This window comes from Capricornis sumatraensis, chromosome 13 (assembly GCF_032405125.1).
Source record: "Capricornis sumatraensis isolate serow.1 chromosome 13, serow.2, whole genome shotgun sequence".
NCBI lineage: Eukaryota > Metazoa > Chordata > Mammalia > Artiodactyla > Bovidae > Capricornis > Capricornis sumatraensis.
In genome coordinates this window covers 85710846-85728662 of record NC_091081.1, presented here as the reverse complement: position 1 = coordinate 85728662, position 17817 = coordinate 85710846, and the positions used below count along the sequence as shown (strand labels likewise).

The window sequence follows — 17817 nt, the reverse complement described above, 5'->3', positions numbered from 1 at the left end:
TTGGAGAGCAAGGGGATCAAACCAGTCCATCCTAAAGGTAATCAACCCTGAATATGTATTGGAAGGACTGCTGAAGATCCAATACTTTGGCCACCTGAGGTAAAGAACCGATTCATTGGAAAGGACCCTGATGCTGCAAAAGATTGAAGGCAAAAGAGAAAGGGGTGACAAAGGATCAGATGGTTGCATGACATCACCAACTCGAATGGACATGAGTTTGAGCAAACTCTGGGAGATGGTGAAGGACAGGGAAGCCTGGTGTGCTGCAGTCTATGGGGTTGCAAAGAGTTGGGCACGACTTAGCAACTGAACAACAACACGGTCTATCTGTTTATCTCTATCAACCTACCTTCCTGAATGAGAAGATAAAAATAATGTCTTGGGCAAATTAATAGGTTTATAAAATATTACTAGGAAAAGGAAGAAGAGAAGATTAATTTTATCAGATATTAATAGTTAGAAACATAGAGTCATCAGAACGGTTTGGCGGTGGTTAAAAAGATAGCAATTTAAAGCTGTGGAACTAAGGAATCAGAGTCAGCCACGTATATAGAGGTGAACTCTACATCTCACGTGACCCTCCCATCACTTCTAATCGTCTCCCTCCTGGATAACCAGGGGAGTCTCCTAGCTGGTCTCCACTTTTGCCCCCACCCTCTTACCCTTTAAAGCCTATCAGAGCTTTTCACTTTCATATTCAAAGAGCCTCCCCAAGCAGGTTGAATTTTATCTCCCCAGAAGGTGTGTCAAAGTCCTAAGCCCTGGTGTGTGCATGTGGAAACAGGTGTAACTAAGTTAAAGACCTGGACACGAGACCGCCCTGGATTTAAGGTGGCCCTGAATCCGAGGACCACAGTCCTCAGAGGAGACAGACGAGGAACTGACGCAGACACACAGGGAGAAGGCCACAGGAGGATGGAGGCAGAGAGTGGCGGGACGGGTCCACACAGCCGTCAAGATTTGCCCACGAGCACCAGAGCCGGCGGAGAGACTCAGGTCAGGCTCCCGCTCAGGGTCCAGAGGGAACCCGCGTGGTGGACAGTTCGGTGGCAGACCCTTGGCCTCCACCACTGTGAGAGGACCAGTTTCTGAGGTTTCAGGCCACCAAGGTGTGGCGATTTGCCACAACGCCCCCAGGAAAGGAATCCGCCACCTCACTCCAGGTCAGTCAACGTCCACACGGGCTGCTCTCCCGGAACTGCCCACGTCTCCACCTCTGGCCCATCTCCCACCACTTCCGTTCAGCCACGGCCCCGGTGAGCGTATGGACCTGGTGCCACCTCAGGGCCTCTGCACCTGCACGCTCCCCCCTGGAACACGGCTCCCTCACACACCTGACAGCCCGTTCCGCCCTTTGTCACGCTTCCATCTCGGTTAGGTCTTTCCTGATCATCTGGTTTTTGAAGTGCACCTTACCACCCTGGCTACAATGCTCTCTTCCTCTGGTCTTATTTTGCTTCATAAAGTTTACTGCTATCTGAGAGATGACATAGCTTATTTATTTGTTATTGTCCCCTCCAACTGAAATTGCCCAGAGACGGCTGAGTCGTTCACCACTGTATCTCTGGAATCCGGAACAGTGTCGGTGGGCGTGTGTCTGCTGAGTGACCCAAGCAGATCGGATGGTGAGCTGGAATCTGCTGTGCGGTACAGGGAGCACGCCCACATGGCGGGGGCGGGGCGGGGGCGGGGAGTCCCTGGTGGCTGACGTTGAGATACAGCACATTAGAGGAAAATTAATGTGGCTACACATCTTCTCCTGTGTACTGAAAGAAAATTAAAGTCAAATACGTTTAAAAATTCATAAAAAATTAGCAGAATATAGAACATTACAAGCCTGTAGAGGGATCGTAGCTTTTCAAGAACTGAACCTACTGAGGAAGCCACAGAGCTAATTGTGACGGACTCAACTAATTAAGAATTAAAAATTCTGTACAATCCCACCTCCTCAGCTCCCCTAGGAACTGGAGTGGGAGGAGGGACCGGCAAGGGGAGAGGGAACTGTTGAGACTGGAGATCTTCCCAGATGACCAGATTGCTCCCAGATCCCAGGGTCTCTGCTTCCCTGGATGACCTTCCTTGGGCCTGACCTTCTGCCTTGGTGTCTGCTCCTTGGTTCGAAGCTGTCTTCCTGCCATACCTCCTTCGGGCTAGAGGATTAGGTCAGGTGCCTCGAAGCAAACACCGAGTGACCTTGGCTCATGGGTCACATCTTGAGCATGCTGGGCCACTGGATTCGGGTCACCTGCCTGCCTGCCGGGACAGTCTGGGGGTAACCTTGGACCTAGCTGCCTTCCCCAGTGCCGAGATCCTAGCTCTCGTCTCCAGAGCCTGCCCAGGCGATGGTGACAAGGCCGCTTGTATAGCCTTTCTACGTTACAGGGAGGCAAAACCCCATCACAGGAGAGAGGTGCTATTTTAGCTGGATGTTGCCAAGGCCGTGGGGTTCGTTCACATTCGGGCTTGATGAGGCTTTAAGGCCAGGTTAACCATTAACTCCTCGGTGTGACGGGTTCTTCCTTTTGGGCTACATAAACGCTGGGCTCTGACCTGTCACGGAGAACCTGCTTCACAGAGCCTGTGGTTTGCATAACTAAAGAGTCCGTTAGAAAACAGAGGTATTAAGGTAACAATAGATGCCAGCAAGAGCAAGGCCGATCTCTGCTGTTCTGCTCTGTGCTTTAAGACCTCAGCGGAGAAGGAGGCTGGATCCAGGCCCAGCCAGGACCTAACGGGGAAGGTCTTCCTTCCTAATTGGGTGGGGATGGGGGGGTGAGGGGGGGCAGGGAGGGGAGCTCCCCTAGTGGGGTGGGGGTGAACCGCTGCATGGGGCGGACTCCAGAAGGGCTATGCTCTCATCATCCTGCTTGGATCCATTCAGTCAATGTCGCCCCTGAACAGGAGGCTCCCTGGGAGCCCTGAAGCATCCCCTGTGTTTCCCCAGGGCACCCCCAGCCTCACCTCCGAAGCCCCTCTGTGCCCATTCCCGCGTGAGCCGGGAGCCTGGGCTCTGCGCTGAGAGCTCAGCTCCGGGCTTGCTAACAATTGCTTTGTCTGTGCGCCATACAGAACAACCCTTCACAATGGGCCGGCTTGTTGACTTTTTTTTTTTTTTTTTTTTTTAGGGTGGAATGCAAAGTTCTGCTTCAATGGGGCTATTTGTTTTTATTGCGGTGCCTTTCCCTTCAGGTCAGAAGCAGTTGCAGGGTCTTTTTCTCCCCCTACCCTTCGCCCCCTTCATCAGCTTTATCTCTCTTTCAAGGCACATATTTCTGGTCATTAATGAGGCTTGGATTCTTTGGCGACCAACAGAGAATTTCCTTCCAAAGCAGCCTCCTCAAACAAATCAGATGTCAGGTTTTACGATTGGAAATGTTACGTGATGAATGAGATTTTTTTTAAAATTTGCATTTTAGGTTTGCTAACGACACTGTTGAAATTGCTGCTGTTGATAGCAGGCCTGGTGTGGGGGTGGGATGAGCAAAGTGGGGGCCGAGGGAGAAGCTGGGGACCTCTCCCCACTCTCATTCTGCATCCCTCCCTTCCTGGGGGTCCTCTGTGGCCCACCACACCCCCATCCCATCTGGGAGACCACCGGCTCCAGGCGCGGTCAGGTTTCCCCACTGTCCCCGCTGCACGTGGCCTGCCCGGGCCTGCAGGGCCTCTTCATCTCCGTTTCAGGAGCAGACCGACTAGGAGATATGCTAGATGGATATACCTATATATAGATATACCTAACAGGAGGATTCCAGGCCTAGAAGGGCACCTGGTGAGGGGAGATAGTTTTATGCTACTTAATATCCTCTAATATTACTCTGGGCCTGATAACATGCATTACATTTCTAAACAGAGGATGCGGTTAAGAGTGACGGGGCCGGGAGACGGAGACAAGCAAGTCTAGGTCCGACTTCACTCTGCAAGCGTTTGACCTCAGACCAAGTGCATAAGCAGCTTGGGCCCCGGCTTCCTCGCCTGTGAAATAAGAAGCTGTGGATGCACAAGGCTGGTCCCCCCACCCCACCTCATCCACTATTTCTAAAATTCGCTCCAAGTTTTAGATAGACAGGTAGACATTTGTTCTGGAACTTGAAAATGCTTCCCCTCACCCCCCAACCAATTGGATTTTATTACAGGACTTTTCTTAGAAATATCACAAGTGCTCGTCTGTTTTTCACGTCGGATTTCCTTGGAGTTTCCCTTCTTTGTAGCTCTTTAAATTTGACTAAGCCAAGCTAGAAACAGAGAAGAAACACACACGCACAACATGATGTGTGACATGATTCTATCATGGTTTACTCACTCACAGTGTCAACGCTTACCCTTTATTTCCTTTGTGACACACACTGGTTTTTAAAGTGCTGGCTTGTTTTGTTAGGACCCAGATACTTTGTTAATGGGTTAAGAGCTTCTTTGTGAACATCTGTGGAAAGCTCTGATGAATTACTCCTTAGGAAATAAACTAGAGGCTGATTTGAGAAACATACCCTCTCGTTACCAATCTCGAAGTGACAACTTGGGAGCAGAAAGATAGCGGTCACAGAATGGACACAACTGGCTTATCTATGCAATCTTTTCAGCTATGTATGAGAAAAATAGGTATTTGGTGACTTCCTACTCTTTTCTCATGCCATTGATTTATAAGAAGTCAATCTGATTCTCTTATGAGTGATTCTCATGTTTTATAGCCTCTGATTTTTGAAACACTTGGTGCTAAAGAAGCTACACGGCACCCAGTCCACCAGTTTTTACTGACAAAGTAAACTTGTGGGGGAAAGACAAAGATGAGGACGCTGGATAAAGTGTTAACGTGATCCACTCATGGTAAGTGAATTATGAAGTTCTGGAAGAATCAGAAGCACAACCATGGCCACGGAAGTCACTGGTCCCAAGTGGTGATGCTCTGAGGACCCCCATGGCCCTCACGGTCAAGGATTCCCAGCCTCGCCTCCTCCCCTTCCCTGGTCCTTGCTGTGTGTGTCCTGGTGCCGCATGTGCGGTCAGCTTTGTAGGAAGAGACTTGGGGTAGCGGGGCCAAAGAAATGGTCCAGTCTCAACATAGATCAACGGGCTCTGATGACCATGCCACTCACATCACCAGCACAGGAGAACTGGGCAAGCATTGCTGCGAGGAAAGCAACACACCTCATCTCGTCTCCTGCCACTCGCTCGCGAAAGAGACCACGGGCATTAATAAGACCTGTCCACACTTATGTTTACCTGGTGTCCTTGCTCATCTATATGGCCTTCAAAATGGACCTCTGCCTCTCTGCAGAAAAGGCCTGCATCTCCTCTGTGCTCTCAAGCCTGTACTAGAGATGTGGGTTCTTATCCTGACTCTGCCGTAATGAGCTTTTCATTTGTGCTTGGTTTCTCTTTCAGGACGTTCCCAGTGACCCAGCCAGTAAAGAATCTGCCTGCAATGCAGGAGATGCAGGTTCGATCCCTGGGTCGGAAAGATCCCCCTGGAGAAAGGAATGGCTATCCACTCCAGTATTCTTGCCTGGAGAATCCCATGGACAGAGGAGCCTGGGGGTCTACAGTCCGTGGGGTTGCAAAGAACTGGACACGAGTGAATGACTAACACTTTCATTTTCCCTGTGAGGAGGTGTGGCTTATGCATATGCCCCTGTCTCATTAAATCTTCATTAGTTAATTATCATAAGCATCATCATAGTCTATATAATTATCATTCCAACTAAAGAAGCACCAAGAAGCTAAGGAATTGACCCAAGGTCACTCAGGTAGCAAATTATAGAATTTCTCTACCTGGTCTCACCATCTCCCAGGGTAATAACTAACTATGGCTACAAACCTGCTTATGAGTTTTCAGTGGTCATGTCTCTGATATCCTGGCGGTCTGAGAACTAGGGAATTCATATTTCTGATTTTATATCACATGCCAGCAATGAGCTGTCACCTGCATTTGGTACTTGTACATGTAGGGAGATCCCACAGACAGCATAGAGAAGGGGCCAGCAATGGGATTATTTGCGCTTAGACCTTCTGCAGATGACCTCATGAGCTATTTGTGCAATGAAGCAGAAGGCTAAGGAGGGAAATTAATAAAATTTAAGTGTAGCCAAGATATTTGTTGAAACAGAGGACACATAGCAAACAAATGTTTCTTCTACTATGCAGGCTACTCAAGGTTTCGACCGAATATAAGTAAACCCATTTAGGATCCACTGAAGTTCTGAATCAAGGTGATCCACAAGGTCACGGATGTTTTCTCAATAGAATATAGAAAATGCAACAACCCTAAAAGTGCAGAGCTGAAATTTTGGTAGTTATAATAAAAGCTTTCTTATTTCTGTTCTTTCCCTAAACCTATGATTTTTAAAAGCGATAAAAAGGAATGCTTCCTCCCCACTAAATGGAAAGGAATCGAAGAGGCTGTATATGGGACCCCTCTGCGTCTCAGCTACCCGGTTATTTATAGCCAAGCACTGTTATAGGGTGTCTCATCACCAGAAAATCAGTGGCTAAAAACCTCCAGTCTTTTACCTCTCGCTTTTCAAAGGTTATGATGCAAATTCAACCTTATGGCACATTTTGGTGAAGTCACTGAGTGGGTAGCCTGTAGTCTCATTGTCTCTCTGTTCCTATTTACCAGAATTTTGTGTTGATTCATCAGCTGTCATTTAACTGTACACGGTGGACAGATTTATTACAAGTGGGCAAAAACTGGGTAACCGTAGGTTCCTTTGATAGACTGTGCAGTGATCAGAAAATATGTCTCTTGCCTTGCGGCCATTGCTTGGATCACGATCATCCCTTGGAAAACCACCGCCAGTTATTTCGAGGCGTGGTGGTCCCAGAGGTTGACTCCTGGGCGACTGGACGTGGACGTTCCCTGTGCCCGAAACTGCACAAGGGGAAGGAAGCAGGGTGTGTCATCTGACCAGCGTTTGTACGGATGACTTGCCTCAGACCAGCCAGCTGGCGTCACTTCCCTTTCGAGAAGAACAAAAAAGGATGGATGGTGGTTTTGGCACAAAGGAGTCTCTTCAACTAAAACAACAGCCTTTTCTGAGTGGAACTTCAGTTTGCACAGAGGAGCCACCCCAGAGACAGCCCCCCAGTCGGCGCCCTGCTGGCCTGGACAAGTCCACGCTGCCCCAGGAGGTCTGTTGCCAGGCCCCCGGGAGCCAGGCGGGTTGCTAAGCCTGCTGGCCTGGCATGTGGGCCCTTCCCTCGGCACACAGAGACTGCTCGACCCCACAGAAGCCAGCAGTTTGCTCCAACCCTGCAGATGAACAGGTCACTGCATGCTTCAGAGGGTGAGAGAGCTGGTCCTGCCCCTGGCCTCTCTCGGGGTCCAGCCTGTCCCCAGAATTAACCTGTGACCTTTTCAGTCATAACAACAACTTAAGATTTCTAGCTGCAGTATGAGTTTCTCAGCAACTTTGGCCCCAAACAAATTAAATAAATATAACAAATACATACAAAAATGTGTCAGTGGGTACCTCACAAATGGATAATATCTACCTTTGAGCAACTGTTAGCATTTTCACATCTTTTGAGACTATTAGTCATGTCAGGGCTTTCCAGGTGGCGCTAGTGGTAAAGAACTTGCCTGTCAACGTAGGAGATGGGAAGAGACATGGGTTTGATCCCTGGGTCGGGAAGATCCCCTGGAGGAGGGCATTCCACCCCACTCCCGTATTCCTGCCTGGAGAATCCCATGGCCAGAGGAGCCTGGCGGGCTACAGTCCATGGGGTCACAAAGAGTCAGACACAACTGAAGTGACTTAGCACACACACACAGTCATGTCATTTATAACACTGAGCTTTAATGAGAAATTTGAATTTGAGGGAGACTTGCATTCTATAAGCAAGATCATAACGGCCCAGAGACTAAATAAGACCCTGGATTCAATGTCTAGGCCATGAGACAATATCCATTTTCAGAAAGGAAGTGTCCGGAGAAAATTGTTTTCTCTCAGAAACATGTTTCTTTTTCTATTTTGGCTAAGATAATACTAAAAACGGAAACTCAAGTGACTTCCTTGGTACTGGTCTGTTTGAGAACAAACCAGATTCTCAGTCTAGTCTTGAACTGGCAGAGGGCCATGTACTTCTCTGGAAGCGAGTACATGCCATCGCTGACTCAAGACTGTTAGGAGATCTAATAGTTGCAAGATGTCAAAGAGATTTTTGGATTCGGTCTGGACTTCTGTCGGAAACTGGGACTCCTGGGGCTTAATCGGATGGGGGAATCAGTGATTACCGCTCCTGCACACGGTTCATGTGTACCATTAGATGACTTTCATTAAGGAAGGCACTTTGCTTCTTGGAATCGTGTGTTTGCACGATGAGTGACTGTTTTTATTAATGTAAATATTAGAATAATTGAGGAATGTGGGAGCAAAATACCTTTTTTTTTCCGCATGAAATATCTGCAATAAGAAAGTGACACACTGGCTATTACGAAAGGGTGCTGAGTAAAGGCGACACAATCGGCTTTTTATGAAGGGTGGTCATCCGCCTGTGAGCCACAAGGAACGCCGCGAACAATAGCGATTACCGACGCGAGCTCTGACCCTCAGCGCCAGCTGAGTGAGAAATAATAGGGGATATTTTTCTCAGGGGGCACATGACTGTGACAGTCTCCTCGCCCCATCCCCGCAGCATGCAAAAGCTTTTCTGCCTGGCACCGCGTGTGTCTCTCTCGCCATCATCTACGCTGCCCTTTGCCAAGCGGGGAGGAATGCTGAAGACACTGGCTGCCGTTCTGTGTGTGTGTGTGTGTGTGTGTGTGTGTGTGTGTGTGTTGTGGTGTAGAGGTGGCGTATCTTAGAGATGGTTTCCCAGCAAAGGAGCAAGGGTCTTGGCTTCACGGGACATCTGCTGTTCCTGGAAGGAGGGACTATGGGCCCTGAAACACGGAAATACATTTCCGCCTTTTGCCAACGTCATGGAATCTTACCTTTGAAAGGAACCTTGTTCTAACATGTGAAAAAACACCCAACAACATCTTAGGGGAAAGAGTCAGGAAGACTTTTTCTTGAATCTGACTGGAACTGGGGGTGGAGGCTTCCATGGGAAAGGTGACGAGGGCCCCCTTGTTCGCTGAGGGGCCAGGACAGTGGCTGGTAGCCGGTGGACCGCAGTGGGGCGGTTACAGCTGCCCACTGGTGTCTGTGAAAGACCGTTCACCCGGAGGCAATCCTGATAGAAGAGACTGCTGCTCTAACCTGAGGCTCCCTGAAGATTTTCCCCAAGTGTCTGTTAAGTGATGCCTTTAAAATTAGGGGTGCTCATGGAACCTGATCCAGTTGCCACAGGAACACTCAATATTGTTTGAAGCCGATTTCTGCTTTAGCTCCGTGTCAGCTCCGAATTTCACAACAGATGTGACAGAATGTCCACAGTGACAATAATGTAGCATCTTGGTTTTCAGAAGATAAAATGCATTGCAACTCTTGATATTTCTTCATGTCTTTAGTAATAATGGTTATTTTTCTTTTATTTTATGGGAAAGTAGAATAGGACTAGAGATAGATGATAAAATAAGACTAGATAAGCAAGAGCAGAAATAGGGCGAAGGGGGAATGTGCAAAAGAGCATCCTGGATTTAAGCCTCAGTAAGAGTAGAAAGAGGTTTCCCCGGTGGTTCAGATGGTAAAGAATCCGCCTGCAATGCAGGAGACCCAGGTTTGATCCCTGGGTCTGGAAGATCCCCTGGAGAAGAAATGGCTACCCGTTCCAGTATTCTCGCCTGGAGACTTCTGAAGACAGAGGAGCCTGGCGGGCTACAGTCCACGGGGTCACAAGCAGTTGGACACAACTGAGCAACTGAGCCCGCACACAAAGAGTAGGAAATGCATGGAAGAAAACAAGGCAACTTCTTCCCAGGAGATGCTTAGTGTAAGATGACCTCAGCCCGGGAGGTTGAGGGCTGTCTCTCCGGACCAACATGAACCTGGACATGTCACACTAGCGTTTCTTGATGTAATATTTTCACTGGGTTACTGAAATAACCTTGAAAGTGAAAGTGAAGTAGCTCAGTCATGTCCGACTCTTTGCGACCGTGTGGACTATAGCCTACCAGGCTTCTACGTCCATGGGGTTTTCCAGGCAAGAATACTGGAGTGGGCTGCTATTTCCTCCTCCGGGGATCTTCCCAACCCAGGGATCAAACCCAGGTCTCCTGCATTGCAGGCAGACGCTTTACCCTCTGAGCCACCAGGGAAGCCCAAATCACCTTAATTCCTAGCAATAAACAATGCTCAGTATGTTATTAGGTAAATCTTCTAGATGAAAGTCATTTCTTGGTTCAAGTAAGGATATCAGGTCACTATATTCTTGGTGTATATTAACTCAGCTCCTTAACGATTCCTTTTCATTCTATTGCATTTTAATTTGAGCCCTTGGCCATTATCAAAGAATCAGCCATTTGACAGGGGAAATTTCATCTGCTTTACAAATATTGCTGTGGACATTGTCCTTTGCTGTATGAGAGCTCGCTAGAGAGCTTTCTTTTAGAATTTAACCGTAGGAAATGTTTTGTTCTCTTAAAGCATAGTATATTTCCAACTTTCTACTTTCTCGTGATGGTGTTTTAACTGACCATCTTACTTTGCCATTGCTATTTTTTGCCTGTATTATTTTGTTCCTGTATTATTTCTATTTTTTATTATTGTTGTCTGTTTTTGCTTAAAGCTGTTTCAAATCCTTGGCAGAAAAAGAAAAACTATGTGTAACTACTGAACATTTTTATGTAATTAATGGCTTCTAAGTTCGCTTAGTAATTCAAAAATATTTACTGAGTACCTTCTGGGAATAAAGAATCCAACCCTGAGAAGTCTAAATCCTTGTTCTCATGATGCTGCCATTTTAGTTGGCTGAACCTTACAATTATCAAGCAAACAGCTATACAAATATTCTATATGTATGTATTGTAAACATTGTATATTTCAGATGGCTTTAAATAGGAAGAAAACATAGCTTGGGGGAGTGTGTTGGAGCCAACCTACAGATCTGGATCACTTTTCTGGATAGGGTAGTCAAAGCCTCCTCATTGAACAAAGCCTCCCTCAATCTGAACAAAGAGGGAAAAGCAATCACATGGAATCAGCACTAGAGAGTTCCAGGCAGCTAGAGGAGCGGGTGCAAATATCCTGAGGCAGGAGTAAACCTGGGGTGTTTGAAGAACAGTAAGACGTCCAGTGCGGAAAAGGCAGTGGCACCCCACTCCAGTACTCTTGCCTGGAAAATCCCATGGATGGAGGAGCCTGGTGGGCTGCAGTCCATGGGGTCGCTAAGAGTCAGACACTACTGAGCGACTTTGCTTTCAATTTTCACTTTCCACTTTCCTGCATTGGAGAAGGAAATGGCAACCCACTCCAGTATTCTTGCCTGGAGAATCCCTGGGATGGGGAAGCCTGGTGGGCCGCCGTCTATGGGGTTGCACAGAGTCGGAGACGACTGAAGTGACTTAGCAGTAGCAGCAGCACCAAGACGTCTGGTGGGGTTGGAGGATGTTGAGTACTAAATATTGATTAAGATAAGGAGATGGAGGCGATAAGGGCCAGATGATGCTGTGTTTCGTATGCAGTGAGGGCACATGGATTCCATATGTAGTGGAAGGTCAACTGAGGATTTTAAGCAAGAGAGTGAGACAACCTCATTTAACTTGGAGAAGGACACCTCTGGCTACTGAACAGAAGATGGACTGCAGCGGGAATGTAGGAGTGTCTAGGAGCTGTAGCGGCAACGCAGGGGAGCACAGGGAAGGGACCCCGTCCCCCGAGAGAGAAGGGCAGAGCGCTGGTTTGTTATTGTAGAATGAGAATGTGGGCGGCAATGGGAATGAGGGCTGCAAGGTGACTCGACAGTTCTTAGATGTGGGCAGAAAATGTCCGGGGGCCGAGCCAAGACTTGTTTTGAATACGTCCAGTGAAATGCCTGCTGGATATTCAAGAGCAGCTGTTGATTAGGAAGCTGGGCACAGGATTTAGGAGCTCCAGGGGAGGGTGGAGCAGGGTCCAGTATGGCAGGCAGGGTATACGTGGTGTTCCGCTGAGGGGCTTCGTGGACAAGCTCAGCACGGGAATGAATACAAAGAACAAAAGAGGACTGAGGGCAGAATTCTCTTAGCCCCCGATTTACTCTGTTTTCCATAACGTTCCCTTAAACAATGAGCTATGTTAACAGGGAGCTATCCCAGTTCAGTTCAGTTCAGTTCCTCAGTCGTGTCCAACTCTTTGCGACCCCATGGACTGCAGCACGCCAGGCTTCCTTGTCCATCACCAACTCCCAGAGCTTACTCAAACTCATGTCCATCGAGTTGGTGATGCCATCCAACCATCTCATCCTCTGTCATCCCCTTCTCTTCCTGCCTTCAATCTTTCCCAGCATCAGGGTCTTTGCTAACAAGTCAGTTCTTCACATCAAGTGGCCAAAGTATTGGAGCTTCAGCTTCAGCATCAGCATCAGTCCTTCCAATGAATATTCAAACCTGTATTTGAATGTTTTTCAATATATTCAATTTAATATATTCAATACTATTTGAATATAGCTATTCAAACCTGTACAGAAATGCCTGGTTGGGGTAGACAGACTATTTTTTGAGTGAGCAAAGTCATGCTTAGAGTCCTTCCTGATGAATATGGAAAGCAGCCAGTCTGACAATCTGCTACATTAAATTTAGCTTTAGGCTATAATTGTAATTCAGATAGAATTGTATGTTTCTGGAAGAATGATAGTTTACAGTATAGAATTGACTTAAGTTAAAAAGTAGACTTTAAAAGATAAAGTCGCCTGTAATAATCTACTACTGAATGTGTGCAGGATGTCCTCAGGTAAAAATAACTGCTATCATCTCTTGCTTTACCTGGTTTTGAATATTATTTATTTATATATTTATTTTGGATGCCCTGAATGGCATGTGGGATCTTAGTTCCCTGATCAGGGATCAAAGCTGTCTCCCTTTCAATGGAATCACAAAGTCTTAACCACTAGACCATGATGGAAGTCACTTGCATTAATTACAAACGTGTGACATGTTATTTGTTGGAGAGTTTACTCTGGGAAATAGAAACTGACTTAGAAGTCAGACTTTTAAAGTGACCACAGAAAATGGTAAAGAGAAAGGACGTCTTGCCCACCTCCTTCCCTCACAGGGAGGGCAACTAGCTTCTCTGTAGCTGGGATACTGAAAAAGGGAAACGGGACAGAATGCATTTTCCTCTGTTAAAACTCCCACAATTGCTTAATTGCTCTGTGATTTCCTAGCAGCTAAAATATTTTTGTTTGCCAATGCTGAAAATCTCAAGTTCTGCACCATTAGTGTCTGGAAACACTGGGCTGCGGCGCTGTTCGCTTTTACTATCCCCAAAGATTAGATCAAAGTGAAGAATTACTTTGGCCACTGAATGAGCTGGTGTCTTTGGAGGATAGATGTCTTGAGAACCACAGCAATATTTCATGCTGTCCTAAATTAGATGCTTAAAGTCACAGTGGTCTGCTGGACTTTTAATTTCCAGAGTTAGATTCAGCCTCACTGCTCTTGAACGGGTCAGACGGGGCCTTGAAGGATGAAATATAGTCAGGGCTGGGCATTCTTCTCTAAAAATGGAAGATGAACAGCATGGAATTTCTTTAGTAAATGGAAGCACATGACAAAGGAAGGCAGGTTATTCCTATGACAGCGGGGGTCTTAAATAATTTTCACGAGAGCAAGGCACTGCAGTGTATTTTCAGTGTCTAAAATGTGCACATTTAAAGTCCCCTTGGCCCAATATTATAGAATATTAAAGAAAATACTAGATGATTCAAAGATAGACTCTTGGTTAAGCTCAGACAAAAATGTTCCATAAATCAGCTCAAGTAAAACAAAATATATCTTAAAAAATTAAGGAGGAGATCTAAGAAAGGAATTTTCCTTGCAGAAGAAATGAAAAACCACCTACTGAAAACAAGTTGAATGCATAGTGTTAAGTGAAATACCCTATCTTGTTCTATAAAATGAAATGGAAAATATATTTCAGATTAGGGCACTTTGACCTTATTTGAAATACAATCACATAGGACACTAAAAGCATTAACCTTTGTTAATTACTGAACAAACACACAAATTTGGACAAAGACTTTACAGAAAAAAACCTCAACTATAGTCATAATTAGAGACTACAAATGTAAGAATGCTTTGATAGATACTCAGATATTAATAAATGTTTGCTTAGTCTTTGCTTACTCTGACTACACTTAATTTTTCATATAGACTTTAATCATGAGCCTTGAATAAGTATAAGATATGTCCTATAGCTTCAGGTACTAATTCGCAGTGGTTCGGCCTTGGGTGCCCAGGTTGAATCTCTCTTTATTTTTGTAAAAATTAACAATTAAGACAATTATTTATCTTAAATTAGATATAACCAAATTTTAAACAAATTAGCATTTCAAGATTTGACTCAATTTTTTTTTGTTGATCTCTAAGCATCTTTAGCTGTTTTGGAGGATGAACAGATGAAACCAGATCCGGAACTCAGATGATACCACTGGGATGGATTAGACGGTGATTGGAAACCTGGGGACGGAAGAGCTGAGGTGGTGGCCCACCAGCCCACCTGCCCCAGGACACGTGCACATAGATTGCAACTATCTGTTCAGCCTTATAGACTAAAAAGGCTATTTCTCCAAACACAGAGAGAAATTTGAGAGCTTGTTAGTAAAGAGATAACAGCCCCGGTGGAGTCCCTTGTGCTCTACTCCACATCAACAAACCAACACTTACCACCTAACCAATTGTAGTTTCCACCTCTTCTAGGAATGTAACCTTTAACCAGCCAACCTGGAATTACCTGGTCAGCACTAGTGATGTAATCCACGTGAGATACCCCTCCGTCCTCAACAGGAAGGTGACCTTGCCTGAAAGCGACCCACTGTTAAAACTTCCATTTCCTACTCCCTTCTGCCCATAAAGAAAGAAGTGAAGTCACTCAGTCGTGTCCGACTCTTTGCGACCCCATGGACTGTAGCCTACCAGGCTCCTCCACCCATGGGATTTTCCAAGCAAGAATACTGGAGTGGATGGCCATTTCCTTCTCCAGGAGATCTTCCCAACCCCGGGATCGAACCCAGGTCTCCCACATTGCAGGCGGATTCTTTACCAGCTGAGCCACCAGGGAAGCCCAAGAATACTGGAGTGGGTAGCCTATCCCTTCTCCAGGGGATCTTCTGCCCATAAAAGCCTTTTGTTTCATACAGCTCTTTAGAGTTTTCTTTTTTCTAGCTGCTAGATGGGATGCTGCCTGAATTACGAACCAGTGAATAAAGCCAATAAGATCTTTAAAATTTACTCAGTTAAATTTTGTTTTTCAACAGATTTGGTGGCAGAAAGACACTGTTGATGGCTTTGGGACCAAAGAAACTCAGGCTTGGAACCTATAAACCCTTTTTGAGCTCTCTTTCTCACCATTTCTGAGGGCCATGGGTAAGTTCCTCTCGGTTCTCTTTGCATTGAGCTCCCGATACAATTGGGTTTCCAGTCTGGGGCTAGTCAGCTTGAGTGAGTAGCCAGTTCCACTTGGAACCCAAGCTCCTAGCTGTTGGTTCATGCCACAAATCCCCATTTGATTGGAAACCCCAGATTCTGATTTAGTCCCCAAATTTTATGTTGGGAACTGCTGTCAGTTCAGCCTGCAGTTCCCTATTGTGTCGGACCCCAGTCTGAAGTCCTCGTACGTTGAGGTCTGCTGGTATAATCCTTTCTCCAGTCCCGAGTTCCAGGGGCACTGCTGGTGGTGTGCACAGGGTCTCCCCCTGGCCAGCCACAGTAACAGCTCTGGTTATTGCTGGTGTGGTAAGGTACCCATGAGGTAAATGTTATTGCTGATGGGAGTCTCGAAAGCCACTTGCCCTGCACCACCCCCCCACCGAAAAAACCTGCAAAAATATTGGTGGGCACAGATTGATCACATAAAAGCCATCAGAGCCTTCACCACCTAACTCTAAGTTGGTGTTGGGCTTCCCTGATAGCTTGGTTGGTAAAGAATCCGCCTGCAATGCAGGAGACCCCAGTTCACTTCCTGAGACAGGAAGATCCGCTGGAGAAGGCATAGGCTACCCACTCCAGGATTCTTGGGCTTGCCCGCTGGCTCAGCTGGTAAAGAACCCGTCTGCAGTGTGGGAGACCCGGGTTCAATCCCAGGGTTGGGAAGATCCCCTGGAGAAGGGAAAGGCTACCCCCTCCAGTATTCTGGCCTGGAGAAGTCCATGGACTGTGTAGTCCATGGGGTCACAAAGAGTCAGACATGACTGAGTGACTTTCACTTTCACCAGACAACCTCAAGAAAAGTTCCATGTGATGAAGCACACTGTTAAATATGACACAACCCCCAACTCAGCAACAGTTTGAGGAACTAATCTGGCTCCAAGAAGCCCAAAGACTTAGCTGAAAAAGAATGGGATCCTTGACTCCAGAGAAATAATGCCACCTTCTGGCACCCCTACTTATTCTACGGCTAAGAACTATGGTCTTGGAAGCTTCACATCTACAAAAATGGCGAAATTTTACTAAAAACAACCTAGAATTACAATGGCCATTATGGGAAACATTCCCATTAGGTAGGATTGTTCGTTTAAGAAGGGCTCTTGAAAGCTAGGGTTCCCACATTAAACAGAGTGGCATACCTATTTTAATTGGTACACACAGACTTTCAAAAGGCTTCTTCAAGATTCCAAATATAGCCTCATTGAAAAATTTGTTGCAAAAGGCGAGTGAAAAACTACAGGCTAATAAAGACTAAGTGAAAGGGAAAGTGAAGTCACTCAGTTGTGTCCGACTCTTTGTGACCCCGTGGACTGTATGTAGCCTACCAAGCTCCTCTGTCCATGGGATTCTCCAGGCAAGAATACTGGAGTGGGTTGCCATTTCCTTCTCCAGGGGATCTTCCTGACCCAGGGATCAAACCCGGGTTTCCTGCATTGGAGGCAGACGCTTTAACCTCTGAGCCACCAGGGAAGCCCAACAAAGACTAAAGGAACTCCCTAAAACGAAAGACAGTGAGCGTGCCATGCCCCCTACTGCTCCTCTCTACCCTCCTTTACCTGAGTGCGCACATTCTCTGAATCGTCTGAGCTGCCTTTCCGTGCCAAGGAGACTATTAAACAGTTGCCTCTTAAAATAAAACCACTGGAGGTTGCGGGAAATCCTCCTTGGGAATATCTTTCACTCCTTGGTCAAAGACAGAATTAAGGGCCCTCGTTTAAAGAGTTTCCTAAACCCAAGGAGGATCCCTAAAAGCTTTCCAAAGGACTTAGAGTCATTATCCAGGGCTGGGACCCCTGGTTGCCTGTTCCCTATCGACCTGTGTGCAGACTGGCAGGACACGGTGAAGTTCAAAACGGACACAGGTAGCAGAAGGGTGTAACCCTTAGGGTGATGTCCAAGATCCTCCACCTTCGAAGTGGTCCCCTCATGGGCCAGAAAAAGTCACAAAGTAGCAACTGATCTTTTCAAAGCCATTGCTAGGATCTCCTCTGCCTGCACTGATGGGTCTGCTCTGCAAATACACAAAGGCAAGATGAGTCCTACAGATTTTAAAGGTGGTCTGGAAGCTCTCTTCCTATACCATTTCAGGTTTCACACAGCCTGCTGGTATCTGTTCATCTTTCCATGGAACAATGTAAATACTTGGACAGTTATGCCTTAAGGGTTCACTGAGAGTGTTTGAAAGCGTTAGTTGCTCAGTCGTGTCCCACTTTTTGCGACCCCACGGACTGTAGCCCACCAGGCTCCTCTGTCCATGGAATTCTCCATGCAAGAACACTGGAGTGGGTAGCCATTGACTTCTCCAGCAGAACTTCCCA

At 46.6% G+C, this 17817-nt stretch overlaps 1 protein-coding gene across 2 annotated transcripts in view; it reads right to left on the bottom strand.

Annotated features, from left to right (window-relative positions):
• PACRG (parkin coregulated) overlaps positions 1–17817 on the bottom strand; it is a 535154-nt gene that overhangs the window by 51444 nt on the left and 465893 nt on the right. Inside the window, exon 8 of one of the 2 annotated variants that reach the window (XM_068985431.1) lies at positions 16022–16052. The exons of the other annotated variant lie outside the window; for it this stretch is intronic. Coding sequence (XP_068841532.1) covers positions 16022–16052 — 31 coding nt within the window. The remainder of the gene's footprint in view (positions 1–16021; positions 16053–17817) is intronic. 2 annotated transcript variants of the gene reach the window in all.